The 14,461-nt window shown below is 42.0% G+C and overlaps 2 protein-coding genes across 7 annotated transcripts in view; one reads left to right on the top strand and one right to left on the bottom strand.

Moving 5' to 3' along the window:
* The window catches only part of LOC5512976, a 46,021-nt gene that overhangs the window by 12,903 nt on the left and 18,657 nt on the right, over positions 1-14,461 (bottom strand). For all 6 annotated transcript variants that reach the window (XM_048729972.1, XM_048729976.1, XM_048729971.1 and 3 more), the window contains 11 exons: positions 12,084-12,225; positions 11,903-12,012; positions 11,535-11,593; positions 11,163-11,335; positions 10,133-10,883; positions 9,045-9,684; positions 7,728-7,910; positions 4,854-4,922; positions 3,752-3,877; positions 3,290-3,484; positions 1,826-2,086 (listed from right to left, as the gene is read on the bottom strand). In XM_048729972.1, coding sequence (XP_048585929.1) covers positions 1,826-2,086; positions 3,290-3,484; positions 3,752-3,877; positions 4,854-4,922; positions 7,728-7,910; positions 9,045-9,684; positions 10,133-10,883; positions 11,163-11,335; positions 11,535-11,593; positions 11,903-12,012; positions 12,084-12,225 — 2,709 coding nt within the window. The remainder of the gene's footprint in view (positions 1-1,825; positions 2,087-3,289; positions 3,485-3,751; positions 3,878-4,853; positions 4,923-7,727; positions 7,911-9,044; positions 9,685-10,132; positions 10,884-11,162; positions 11,336-11,534; positions 11,594-11,902; positions 12,013-12,083; positions 12,226-14,461) is intronic.
* On the top strand, positions 318-2,262 carry LOC5512962. The gene has a single exon (XM_032382500.2). It carries the CDS (start codon positions 429-431, stop codon positions 1,170-1,172), a length of 744 nt encoding a protein of 247 aa, XP_032238391.2. The 5' UTR covers positions 318-428; the 3' UTR covers positions 1,173-2,262.

Below are 14,461 nucleotides of genomic sequence, written 5' to 3'. Positions count from 1 at the left end.
ACTAACAATCGAAGATATCGCAGACTGCTCATCCGGGTATAGTCATCCATGACGTCATATGAAAACCAGAAAGAGGATGTCAGACGGCGGGAAGAAGAGAAGAAAAAGTGTGTGAGTTTGTAAGCAGACCATAAACTGTAACTGTCAAGAAAATACTGATATTAATCCGTAGGTCATTTCCTAGCACTGATTCTATTCATCTAAAAAAAAGCGTTCGGAATATTGTCAAGTCATTAGAGCATTAAATTAATTCTAAAACCCATAAAACGCAATTTCATGTTGAGTGATACATAACTGAAGTGCATCCTAAACAAAAGCGCATTGTTAACGGTAGCTGCTTTTCCCTTAGAAATAATTGGCAGTGTACTCAGAGTCAGATGTGGACGAAACTCTTGTGAATAATGAAGAAGGTTTGAAAGTTGCAGGTAATGAAGGTGATATGTGCTGGCATGCCCAAAACTGGGACCAAAAGCTTAGCTAAAGCTTTACGTATTCTCGGATTAAAAGTCTACGATGCAGACGAGCACTGCATCTACCACATGGAGGAATGGATCCAGGCATTTGAGACGAGCAAAATGCCCGACCTTTACCGCATGTACAAGGACGTTGATGCAGCCACAGACGTTCCCCCGATGTTCTGGTATGAAGAACTGCACTATGCTTTCCCAGAAGCTAAAGTTATTTTATCTGTGCGCGATAATGCGGACGTATGGTACGAGTCTTTGTTATGGAATCAGAAGGTACTGAAAGAGGCCATGAGTCTAAGAGTAATGTTGGGGTTTCTGTTGACTCCTACTGGTTGGAAGATGTCCAGAATGATGTCTGATATGATGAATGCAGCTTTCAAATCTACGAATCCTAACGCTGCTATTTTAAACAAGAAAGCTTACAGAGAGCACAACGAAAGAGTTAAGAACGTCATACCTAAAGATAAGCTATTAGTATTCAAAATGGAGCAGGGTTGGGCGCCACTTTGTCGATTTTTAGAAATGGCGGAGCCTGAAATTTTCTTTCCCTATGAAAATGTCAACAGCGAAGATGTTAAAGCTTTCTTGCACGACTCGAAAATCGCAACAAAGATTTATAGAGAGCTACAAATAATTATTATCGTCCTATTTCCAATCATAGCTTTCATATTCTATTTGATCTTCTACCGAATAAAAGATATCTAAAATTTGAATTTTAGCTGTTGCGCTTCGTTGAACTGAATAATTGTTTCTCCGCACTGCGAGGAAATAAAATAAATACTTTATTATACAAAGATGCGACATGTTTGATTAGAACCTTCTAGGCGGCTAGCTTGAAAATAATATACTGTGAATTCCCTTTTTTTCTATTTTAACTCCAGCGAGGGAGGAACGAATGACAATCCCTATCCCCTACGGAATGTCTCTTACCGAAAATTCTCAACTTTTTTCAAGCCTTTTTTAAACATCTCAAAGAAGCTGTAAGGCGGGTTTTCATTAAGGAAGAAAACGGAGAATCAAGTGTAGACTTAGTAGCTTACGCGCTTGTGAAAATCTGCGCCATGAAAACACAAGTGGAACAGCTACGTTCCTTCCCCGCGTGCGTTTCGACCGCGCTGATTTTCACACGCGTGTAAAATCTTACGTCTCCGCTTTATTCTCCGTTTCCTTCCCTAGTGAAAGCCCGATCTAGTGAAAACTCGGCTTAGTGAAAACCCGGCTTAGTAAAACCCGGCCTATTGAAAACCCGGCATAGTGAAAACCCGGCTTAGTAAAAACCCGGCTTAGTGAAAACCCGGCCTAGTGAAAACCCGGCATAGTGAAAACCCAACCTTTTAAAAGTAGGCCTTATACGCTACCTTTGACTGAAGAGTATCCGTCCGACTGATGTTTTGCATTTCCATGACGCCCCCAAGCGCAGGAAAGTTCACCTCGTTATTGGACGTCTTGAGGGCGCGTCCGGACATGCCCTCGAGCGAGGAAGGGGAGTTCTTGGATAGGATGAGTGAGATCGACCGCGAGCTGTACACGCTAGGGTCCTCGTCTAACACCTTGGTGCGCAAGATGCTGTTGCCGAGTTTCCTTAATTGCAGGACGGCTTTCTTTGTCAGTTCTTTGCTCTGGATGAAAAAACGTAGAGAATTTTCGCGTGTTGTTAAGGACTTCTTATTGCGTCCTAGGCGTGCTCACGTACATTTACGGCATAAAGTCGAACATTTTACAACAGTTTAATGCATTATGGGATTATTATTGCACAGGATACTTGAAAACTAAAACTTCAGCAGTGTTAAATGTGTGAAGGCCTTTATCATTGTGTTTTCAACGTTTGGAAGAAAGAGACATTTAGCCCAAATGTTTGAGCCCCCTAGCCCCTTCCCCCCTCCCCCTGGTCTTGTTACCTTGTGCATCTACCCCACCCCCTTGTTTTGCTACCTTGCGCATCTACTACCCACCAATCCCCCCTTGTTACCTTGCGTATCTAACTCCACCACCTCTCCCCCTGGTCTTGTTACCTTGTGCATCTACCCCACCCCCCTTGTTTTGCTACCTTGCGCATCTACTACCCACCAATCCCCCCTTGTTACCTTGCGTATCTAACTCCACCACCTCTCCCCCTGGTCTTGTTACCTTGTGCATCTACCCCACCCCCTTGTTTTGCTACCTTGCGCATCTACTACCCACCAATCCCCCCTTGTTACCTTGCGTATCTAACTCCACCACCTCTCCCCCTGGTCTTGTTACCTTGTGCATCTACCCCACCCCCTTGTTTTGCTACCTTGCGCATCTACTACCCACCAATCCCCCCTTGTTACCTTGCGTATCTAACTCCACCACCTCTCCCCCTGGTCTTGTTATCTTGCGCATCTACCCAGACCCATCCCCCCTTGTCTTGTTACCTTTCATATCTACCCCCACCACTCCCCCTGGTTTTGTTATCTTGCGCATCTACCTCTTGGCCTTTTTGCCTTGCGCTTCTATCCCTACCCCTCATTCCCAGTCTTTCTACTTTGCGCATCTAACCTCACACCCCTCCCCCTGGTCTCATTACCTTGCAAATCTACCCCCACCCCTCCCCCCTGATCTTGTTACCTTGCGCACCTACCCTCAAACCTCCCCCTGGTCTTGTTACCTTGCGCACCTACCCTCAAACCTCCCCCTGGTCTTGTTACCTTGCGCACATACTCCCACAACTCCCCTGGTCTTGTTACCTTGCGCACCTACCCTCACACCTCCCGTCTTGTCACCTCGCGCACCTATACCCAACCCTCCCCTCTCGTTCTTACCTTGCGCACCTATACCCAACCCTCCCCCCTCGTTCTTACCTTGCGTAGCTGCTGAATGCTGTACTTGGGCCCCTTAGCGAACATGAGCGCGCCGTCGGAAAGCACGGTCAGAAGATTGCTCATACTGGTAAGGAATGAGTTGGCTATGTTCTGCTCCAGTTCCGTAAGAGTGTCGTTACCCATTCGTGACCTCATGTAGTCCATGGCACGTGTTAGCATATCAAGGGATTTTTCCTAGGATACAACGAGAATTATGATATAGTCAAACCACAAAATACAAGATCCGAAAACAACCCTGTGGTGACAACAGCAGCAGCGACCAGAAATTAACGAAGCGAAGAAATAAGCGACAAAAAAGCAACGACAAAAAAGTTACGACGATAAGAAAACAACACCAACAAGAAAGGAACGCGCCAGCTTACCCCCCTCCCTCCCGGCCAATTTCTACCGTACTGATCTTTTCTGTAACAACAAACTGTGTGTTTTGATGACCACGCCTACCTGTGTGATGAGTGACAACTCCTCCTTCTGTCCCGTTGCGAGGTTTACCAAAGAGACGATTTGTGTCACGTGTTGTAAGCTGTCAATTGGCATGTCCTCCATCTGATCAATGATTGAGTCCTTCAACTAGAAACAGAAATGGTCGGAGCATAGTGATGCTTATCATTTTCCTTAAAGGTACGGTAATACGAGCAGCAAAATCGTACAAATTTTGTGGCAGCATTGCTGCAAAAAAAAAGTTTGAAAGTTTTGTTGAACTTTTGTTGCAGCATTTTTTTTATTGCAAGTTGAAATAGTTTCCTGCAGAAAGTAGATGGTTATGCTTTTTGCAACAAAACTCGGAGATGTAGCCCGTATTACTACATCAACCCAACTTGTCTCGCAGCAAAAAGACGTCAAGCATACGCAAGGAATTGCAATAAGGTTTGTGATTGGTTGAACGAAAGTCACACGTCAGTGTCACGAAGGAAAATGATGGCGGATCAACAGCAAGAACAAGTCTATCTTTTGCTGCGACAAAAGTTGGCGCGCCGGTAGTAAAACGCAAATGCTGCCACAAAAGTTGTACGACTTTGCTGCTCGTATTTCGAAATTATCGTTATCGAAATTATAACCAACAGCATCCCAAAATCAGACGATGGAAATGGACCTTTCCTCGCCACTTGGTCATTCTGCTAGGATGACAAAATGGCGGCTGGCAGCAGAGATTATCTAAAGTCGACTGGTTCCGGAAGAGTTTCCCGATAAAACAGTTACTGGTACGGTGGCAGAGAAACTTGTTTATCCACAAGCTGTTCACCCTATGCGCAAGAATGTATATTCATGTCATTGTCCCAATCTACCCCCCTAAAATACAAGATACAAGAAAAATAAACAAGCCACTGGAAAAAGGAGAGAATAAGCTTTATTTCTAATCTGGTTTTAAAGAAGAAAGTGGAAGAACTTCGGGGATTATTTTCCTTATTTCATGTATTTTTTGTTTTTGACCAACCGATAAAAGCGCGCGCGCAGACTGTGCGAATCTCCATGTGGCTATTCATGCGAATGGTGGACATCCCGTGCACAATCAGTGCATTAATTCTCCGTGTTCTGGTTAGCCCACCTTAGAAGCCGTTTCTGGAGAAACTGCGAGTCTTCTACGAAGAAGCTCTGCGTTCTTTTTCGCGTTCATCTGAAATTTAAAGAGAATAACTCCACTTTGTCATTTCAGTTTGGGCACGACTAGATGACGTCACACTACGCCATCAAACCACATGACCTGTACCAACCACGTGAAACTACACGTGAACACAACAGATAAAATAGTACACAACATAACGGCCATACCGCGTTACTATAGCAACAGCACGCTGCACCACGACAAACAAAAAAGCACGCAATTCCACAGAGAAAGACGTAAAACCGCACAGCACGCAATCTCATAACACACAATAATATCATGCTACACTTTACCGTATCATCTGACATGCCACACCACAACTACAACCACACCAAAGCATCGAAGCTTTACCCCTTCTCCTCTTTCTCAACTCGGTGGACAAATAGCACATTAGTACACCATACTAAGAAGCTCCTGTCTCTAACTAAGAAGCTCGTGTCTCTTACTAAGAAGCTCGTGTCTCTTACTAAGAAGCTCCAGTCTCTTACTAAGAAGCTCCTGTCCCTTACTAAGAAGCTCCTGTCCCTTACTAAGAAGCTCCTGTCTCTTACTAAGAAGCTCCTGTCTCTTACTAAGAAGCTCCTGTCTCTTACTAAGAAGCTCCTTTCTCTTACTAAGAAGCTCCTTTCTCTTACTAAGAAGCTCCTTTCTCTTACTAAGAAGCTCCTGTCCCTTACTAAGAAGCTCCAGTCTCTTACTAAGAAGCTCCAGTCTCTTACTAAGAAGCTCCTTTCTCTTACTAAGAAGCTCCTGTCCCTTACTAAGAAGCTCCTGTCTCTTACTAAGAAGCTCCTGTCTCTTACTAAGAAGCTCCAGTCTCTTACTAAGAAGCTCCTGTCTCTTACTAAGAAGCTCCTGTCTCTTACTAAGAAGCTCCTGTCCCTTACTAAGAAGCTCCTGTCTCTTACTAAGAAGCTCCTGTCCCTTACTAAGAAGCTCCAGTCTCTTACTAAGAAGCTCGTGTCTCTTACTAAGAAGCTCCTGTCTCTTACTAAGAAGCCCCTGTCTCTTACTAAGAAGCTCCTTTCTCTTACTAAGAAGCTCCTTTCTCTTACTAAGAACCTCCTGTCTCTTACTAAGAAGCCCCTGTCTCTTACTAAGAACCTCCTTTCTCTTACTAAGAAGCTCCTGTCCCTTACTAAGAAGCGCCTGTCTCTTACTAAGAAGCTCGTGTCTCATACTAAGAACCTCCAGTTCCTTACTAAGAAGCTCCTGTCCCTTACTAAGAAGCTCCTGTCTCTTACTAAGAAGCTCGTGTCTCATACTAAGAACCTCCAGTTCCTTACTAAGAAGCTCCTGTCCCTTACTAAGAAGCTCCTGTCTCTTACTAAGAAGCTCCTGTCTCTTACTAAGAAGCTCCTGTCTCTTACTAAGAAGCCCCTGTCTCTTACTAAGAAGCTCCTTTCTCTTACTAAGAAGCTCCTTTCTCTTACTAAGAACCTCCTGTCTCTTACTAAGAAGCCCCTGTCTCTTACTAAGAACCTCCTTTCTCTTACTAAGAAGCTCCTGTCCCTTACTAAGAAGCTCCTGTCTCATACTAAGAACCTCCTGTCTCTTACTAAGAAGCCCCTGTCTCTTACTTAGAAGCTCCTGTCTCTTACTAAGAAGCTCCTTTCTCTTACTAAGAAGCCCCTGTCTCATACTAAGAAGCTCGTGTCTCATACTAAGAACCTCCAGTTCCTTACTAAGAAGCTCCTTTCTCTTACTAAGAAGCGCCTGTCTCTTACTAAGAAGCTCGTGTCTCATACTAAGAACCTCCAGTTCCTTACTAAGAAGCTCCTGTCCCTTACTAAGAAGCTCCTGTCTCTTACTAAGAAGCTCCTGTCTCTTACTAAGAAGCTCCTGTCTCTTACTAAGAAGCCCCTGTCTCTTACTAAGAAGCTCCTTTCTCTTACTAAGAAGCTCCTTTCTCTTACTAAGAACCTCCTGTCTCTTACTAAGAAGCCCCTGTCTCTTACTAAGAACCTCCTTTCTCTTACTAAGAAGCTCCTGTCCCTTACTAAGAAGCTCCTGTCTCATACTAAGAACCTCCTGTCTCTTACTAAGAAGCCCCTGTCTCTTACTAAGAAGCTCCTGTCTCTTACTAAGAAGCTCCTGTCTCTTACTAAGAAGCTCCAGTCTCTTACTAAGAAGCTCCTGTCTCTTACTAAGAAGCTCCTGTCTCTTACTAAGAAGCTCCAGTCTCTTACTAAGAAGCTCCTTTCTCTTACTAAGAAGCTCCTGTCCCTTACTAAGAAGCTCCTGTCTCTTACTAAGAAGCTCCTGTCCCTTACTAAGAAGCTCCAGTCTCTTACTAAGAAGCTCGTGTCTCTTACTAAGAAGCTCCTGTCTCTTACTAAGAAGCCCCTGTCTCTTACTAAGAAGCTCCTTTCTCTTACTAAGAAGCTCCTTTCTCTTACTAAGAACCTCCTGTCTCTTACTAAGAAGCCCCTGTCTCTTACTAAGAAGCTCCTGTCTCATACTAAGAACCTCCTGTCTCTTACTAAGAAGCGCCTGTCTCTTACTAAGAAGCTCCTGTCTCTTACTAAGAAGCCCCTGTCTCTTACTAAGAAGCCCCTGTCTCTTACTAAGAAGCCCCTGTCTCTTACTAAGAAGCTCCTTTCTCTTACTAAGAAGCTCGTGTCTCTTACTAAGAAGCGCCTGTCTCATACTAAGAACCTCCTGTCTCTTACTAAGAAGCTCGTGTCTCTTACTAAGAAGCGCCTGTCTCATACTAAGAACCTCCTGTCTCTTACTAAGAAGCTCCTGTCTCTTACTAAGAAGCTCGTGTCTCTTACTAAGAAGCTCCTGTCTCTTACTAAGAAGCTCCTGTCTTACCTTGGTAGAGTCCTTGTTTTTCGTTCCCTCGCCTGACTTGTCTATAAGGGACAGGAGAGCTATGGCCATCTCGGCGGCGTGTTTACTTTTGTTTTGGTTCAAGTACTGAGAAAAGATGTCGTCCTGCTTCGCTGCAATCTCGTGCATTTGTTTTGATACATCCTGGTACAGTATAGAGCCAACCTGGGGATAAATAGAGTATGATTTCATATTTACCTCAAGAACTAATGATAGGGAGATTAACCGCTGAACTGAATATTTGCGTGTACACTCTTTTTTTAATAAGAACCTCCAGCTTGAGATTTCACCAAATTTTAAGAACATGCTAAGAACATGCCGAGGTTCAAAAAGCAGAATAAAAATTATTTTTTTAAGTCCTCATGCGTTCTAAAATGCAAAATCAAATTATAGTGCTAATAGTGAAAGTATTTTTATTGCGGCTATTGATCATTAATGTAATTCTCTCAGAGGCGTAGCCTGGGGTGGCCCAGGGGGCCTGGGCCCGCTCTTCTAGCAGCCAAAACTATAGTAAATGTGTGAGACAATATCTAAAATACAGGAGAAAGTGTCTTGAAAGGGCCTTTTGGGCCCCATCCTGTTAAAAATCCTGGCTATGGCGCTGTAATTTATTGGGTATTGTATCGTTATATACACAAAAATTTAACAACATCGTTAAGAATATATTCAACCATTAAATGTCCCAAAGATAAGAACGTTCCAGTCTCAACTGAAAATTAGACGTTTTTATAAAAAAGGGTTTGATTATAGTACTTTATGCGTAACCTGACTACGTGTTATTCTATGATTCTTTTTAAAAAATGATATAAAGACACGGTGCTCCAAGCAACATCACGACACGAAATAATACGTCACGAAGTTCAACACGATACGAACACGTGGATTGTCACGAGAGCTAACTCGGCACGACACGAAACGACAAAGCACGTCACTAGAAACGGATTGGTACGACAAATCAGGAGATAGCACGTCGAACACGCAATACAACACGTCAACGACATTGTCACGTTACGGAACATGACACACGTATGGAACTTTCTGGAATTACAGGCGCTTACACAGGGAGGAGGGGTGCGCGGACGATTTGCGCGCACTCTATTTAAGGAATCATTAAATACTATGCTTTTTCCATATGGTACCTATGACTGCGCACCCCTCCTCAGTCAATCCTGGGTACGCACCTGATTTACACATGGTAAAATACACTTTATATCGGAAGAAGTCTATTTATAGAGGCATTAAATAGTGTTCAATATCTTGGGATTTGAAAAAGTGCGTCCGTTTAACCACTGTGCTTACCTTTGCCCCCAGCTTAACGCTGGTAAAATCCTCCATGGTATCGAAGACTCTCACTTCTATCGGAATCCAGAACTCCTCTGAGATATCCCCAAGGGGCAGCCTAGTCTCTGTTCTGTTCATCTCACCATATGCTATAATAACCACACTATTAGCTCTCTGGTATCGGTACTCGTACTTCGCCACACCATCCTCGTCTTCCCAGCCTTTGCACTCAATTGTAAACTTCTTGGACAGAGCTTTCCCTTCTTCCGGTGTTATCCTGCAGCCCTTGTCGCCTCTAGGGTGATAAGGCGGGGAGTTGCGTATAAAAGTGACGTCACTCTCCTCTTCAATGTCGTACCCATTCACGCTCAGTTGAGCTATTGCTCGTATTTTCAGACGCTGGTTCCGCACACTAAACTCCTGAAAGTCAGACAATCTGTCTATGATGATAGCATCATTCTGTTGTTTGTTTAGCATTCTGGGACTGAATCCCTTGACTTTTTGCCAGATCATTTCGTGTCTACGGTTTTGCGTCTCTTTAAACATGACCCATCGATGTTTAGTCGTGAAGGCACAGTTTATTCCCGTGCAGGTGGATGTTAAGGAGATTCGCTTGGTTTGACTGAGTTTACTTCCTACGGCGCAGTTTTTTAAGCATCTGTGAAAAGAACAAAAGTTTTCCTTAAAATTTTGTTATATTATGCTTCAGATTATTGATAAACTAGTCACAAAAAGCATCATTACCAACAGGTGATAGAACCCCAATCAAGTATTCAGGCTCGTACACAGGGAGGTGCGCACGCACCCCCCTTGGCGGCCAAAAAGTGGGCCATTTCTTATTAAGAAATCTTCCAATACTAAGCTTTTTCCATATGATACCCATGACTGCGCAACCCCAATCAGCCAATCCTGGGAACGTCTTGATATTGTTAATCAAATCTCAAAGGTAATAGCGATAGTTTGTTGTAAGAAAGAAAACGAAATGGCTATTTTTTACACATTTATAAACGCAAGTATAAAAAGATATTTTTATCGAAGTACGCTTATTTTTTAATGTATCAGTGTTATATTTCTGTTGAGACTAGAAATAATTACTGGTAACATACCTCACAGTGAAATTAACTGCGGGGTCCAGCTGTAATTCATGCTCGATGGAAGTCTGTCTTTTCCCCTTAGTTATCACTAGTCTAAAGACGTAACTTCGCTTGGACTTCATGCGATTCACGTCCACTTTCAGCTGGGAAGATTCCGAAGACAGACGACCCGGACCCCAACCAAAACACCCCCGCTCTCTGTACGGCCTCCCGAAAGGGCTATCCACAGGAAGTATAGTCCAGTATCGAGGTGTGAATATTTCTATTTCATTCCTTAATATCATATGTTGCTTGAATGACTCTTCTCTTTGTTTGCAGTACCAAGTGAATTTTAACATCCCCTTTTCTGTGGGATCAGGATCATACGATTTAGACCCATCGATGATAATAGTGCCATTACCCTTTGTGATTCTGCTGGCTCCAGTGATATCGGCCACAAGTCGAGGTAGTGCGATTCGTATCAATCCGTAGTCGTAGGCTAGGTGAGTTTCTTCCGTATACCGTACATATAGTAGTGAAGGAGGTAACTTGTGCGGTTTTATGATGAGACTCTTCTCATTCGATAAAAAGATGGGGTAAGCAAGAATCCTTTGTGACGTAAACACTGGGTACACTTTCCATTCCAATGTCATCTGAGTTTTGCACTTGCTACTCACATCAGCAGTGATATTATAAGCGTCAATGGTGAATATAGTCTTAACATTATTCAGTGTTTTTCCGAGGTGAACCTTGATTTCCGGAATTCTACAGTCGTCCTTGTTTTCTAGATAACCAAAGAAAACAAGACAGGTCAATTTTCACATAAATATCCAGTTAGGAATTCAATCATGCCGTACTTTTCTTTTCTAAGATGGAAGGGGGGTAGAAACTCTATCACACCCTAATGCGTAATGCAATTTTAACTGCCTTTGTCTTTGTCTTTTATCCCTGAAATCTATATCATAGCTTCTGTAACAAAAATCATAAGAGCTCTCATCCAGTTATCTGTATATCCAATCAGCTTTAACTACGACAGCTCTCACCAATGTTATCAATAACTTACCAGGGCGGCTAAACTTGACGTATGCCGGATCAAGAAGACCTGTATCTCCCTTCCCCTCCTTCTCGATCTCTGACTTGAGTTTCTCCTTGATGTACTCCGCTGTATTCTCTATGCATTGTATTTCAATCTCTGCTTCTGTTTGTAAAAATTGAACCTCTTTTTCATTTTTTGGTCTGAAAAACAAATGTGTATACCAAAGTTATCATAAACAGCGATTACTGTTTCTAAGCTGTGTTCGGTGTTCGTCAGACTTTTCTATTGCGGCTGCCTGAGGCACCTTCTATGTCCTCGGCTAGACCACGTGGTGTCGGAGCTCAGAAATCGTCAGTTATATCGAAAAAAAAATCTTCAATATGAATCGTGTCTATCTACCTTAGCCTCTTCACTTCAGCCAATAAGAAGCCAGGAGCGTTTCGAAGCATGAACTCTATCTGTGAAAAAATGACAATAACATTGACGTTATATTGTCCTCTATAATTGCCGCAGATGGATGGAAGGCCATCCAATATTTTGGGTTAAAACAACTGTGGGTATGAAAGGGTTTTCTTGAAACGAGGGAGCGGGCAAGCGCGTCATGTTAGACCCAAGGGTAAGTAATTTATGTAGAGGGTTAGGGTTCGATTTGATGGGGTCTTATATGATGCCCTCGAAAAGGAGGAACAGGTTTGTTTAGTTGAACAGACCAAGGAATGGAACGCAAATAAACAAGGCTGTAATTCAACACATATTTCATTACTTACATCTTTTCTTATGTCCGCAACCAGCGCTTGATAGAGTGTGCTGTTTACATCGAGGTACGGCACAACGAAGGGAAATTTGAGCAACAAAACTCGAGCTGTGAATCGGAAACCTGAAAAATATACCACTTAGTTATTCTACAGCTTGTTAGTAGTTTTTCTATTGTTCTGGAAAGGTTCTAACCTGGCTTGCATCCGTAGAGCTCTACGCGTAGCCCGATATTGCCGTGCCACGCCTGTGGTTGTAGCGTCACGGAGGACGCTATTGCAGGAAGAGGAATCGGGTTAAACTTCACCGTATTACTGTCACTGTTGCCAACAAACGTCTGAAACGCAAATAATGTCAATTATTAAAAAATATTTTATCATTTGATGACATCAAATCAGGTTAGAAAATTGGTTGTTCTAAATCAACGGGCAGTTTCAGGCTCATTTAATTAAAGTAAGACAAGCTATCTTGCAAGGTAGTGGGCGACGTTACGGCATAGAACAATGGAAACTACCAAGAACGAGACAGCGAGACGTGAAATGGACTCTGTGTGATACATTCCAACAGTTTTCCCTTCAAACAACAAACTTCTAGTTTCACAATCTATCGAGGACGGGGAGGATCGATTTTAGCCGTTACAGACCGCAGCGTCGGCTTATAATTTCGCCTATATTGCAGCGTAACATACCGTTTTCGTTGTTGGTTAAAGAAAAAGAATAGGGGGAGGGTTATTGATAGGATTGTAGAATTTCTAGGAGTATAAAAAACGGGAAATATAATAAGGTATTTAAAACTTTCTTTGAATTGAATTTAAAAATTTGCAATAAAAAAATTACATTAGCGAAATATAGATGAAATAATTCTTTTTTTTTTAATCAGACATAACATTAGCAGTTTCTTTCGGAAATTACTTGTATATTATGGCTCTCTGAGATCAGATAAATGTTCAGTCAATGAAAACCACAATCCACAATTCCGACTGTGTTCCCTAGATAATGAGCTCATTCCATTTTCATATGCGTTTATCTTTTACATTTTTTCTCAAAGTTCGTTTCCGAAAATAACTTTTTCGGGGCTTTTATGTGTTTTGATTTCTGAATATTTTTTGTTTTCTTCAAAATGCATGTCGAGGGCGGATGACCATCACGTTCAAACTTAAAACACTATTAGCTTTTGAGATATTTTTATTTCTAGATTTCTAGATTTCCGGTACGTGACTATAGGGTTAAAACAAACTGTACTTTATAACGCTAGTTCTTTTACGCAATCATTTTTTAATTATCTTTTAAGAAAAAAAAAACGTGAAAATTGTATTTTGATAAACAATTCTTTCAATCATGTTTCTTTAGGAAAAGGAGTGTTAACATGTAGATACGTATTACGATATTTATATAATTCCTCCCGAAAAAAAGGCCGAGATGTTCATTATAAACAAACAGTTTAAAAATAAGGTTAAAATTTAAAAGTATTAAAACATAGGTATCTATAAGATGTGTTTGAATTGTGTAAGGTGACAAAAAAGCTGTATTAAAAAGGGTAATAACATCACTACGGTTTAACAGTACAGTTTGACAGTACCGTATAATGATGATTGATCTGTTGATTCTGTCGAATAAATAGAAAGCAGTTTTTTCCATCTACGTGAAGCGAATATGTAAAAAACGACTTAATATTTTGGTCGAGAGTCAAACCAACGATTTGTTTAAAGTCGTAAAGCTGATTTTGCTTCTAAAAATGTTATTTATAAGATTTTGACAATTTTGATTCCAGTTAACTGAAACCTAAGATTCGCGATTGAATTTCTTGAGCTTGCTTGTTTGACCAAGTTTCGCTTTAGTTAAACGTTTTCCTTTTCTGTTAACCCTATTCAGAATGGGGGGGGGGGGGGGGGGGCTCTTTAAGCGTCATTGTGACGCCATAATTGATTCGACCACACCCAAAATAGGTCGTGACGATTCTTTGCATGCTGGAGATCATTGTCTGTAAGTTCTATGGTCATAGACTGAGCGGTTTATGAAATACGGAGTCACAGACAGCTTAAAAAAGCTCAGCCTGAATAGGGTTAATACTGCGATCTGCGAACTTTCATCAACAATTTTCAACTGCAAAACCGCTTTATAGCTTTATAGCTATAGTTTTTTGGTCAGCGCATTGCGAACCGTTGGTGTGACTTGAAAGTGCCGGCCAATCAATTCGCTTCAAGGATTTTGAATGACTGAAGCCAGAATGTAAATTAGCTGATGGAAATCGTCGGTGAGAATCCACAGAATATTCAAAACTGCAGAGAGAGCAGCTTTTTCCCATTTTGCCGGTCAATGTTGACGTAACCGTATTCACTTTCCAAGCAAATAACTCGACCATGGAACCATTTTACACTTTGGGCAATCATCGCTGTTTAATGCAGCACCACATTTTCCGTTCTAAGCAGTTGTAGGTTCACATGTCTTATTCCCCATTCAAGCCTACTGACCGGTTTACTTGTGTTAACATTTCCGTTGAATAGATAACAGATTCATTCATCGTATCAACAATAGACGACTTTCACTAAGAAACAACGTGGCTATTTGGGTGAC

The sequence above is a fragment of the Nematostella vectensis genome, chromosome 7 (assembly GCF_932526225.1).
Source record: "Nematostella vectensis chromosome 7, jaNemVect1.1, whole genome shotgun sequence".
Lineage (NCBI taxonomy): Eukaryota > Metazoa > Cnidaria > Anthozoa > Actiniaria > Edwardsiidae > Nematostella > Nematostella vectensis.
The sequence above is the reverse complement of the archived record's forward strand: the minus strand, read 5'-3'. Positions and strand labels throughout refer to the sequence as shown.

Excerpts from the sequence above, each read along its gene's own strand:
- LOC5512962 (XM_032382500.2), top strand. The coding sequence starts at position 429 with ATGAAGGTGATATGTGCTGGCATGCCCAAAACTGGGACCAAAAGCTTA.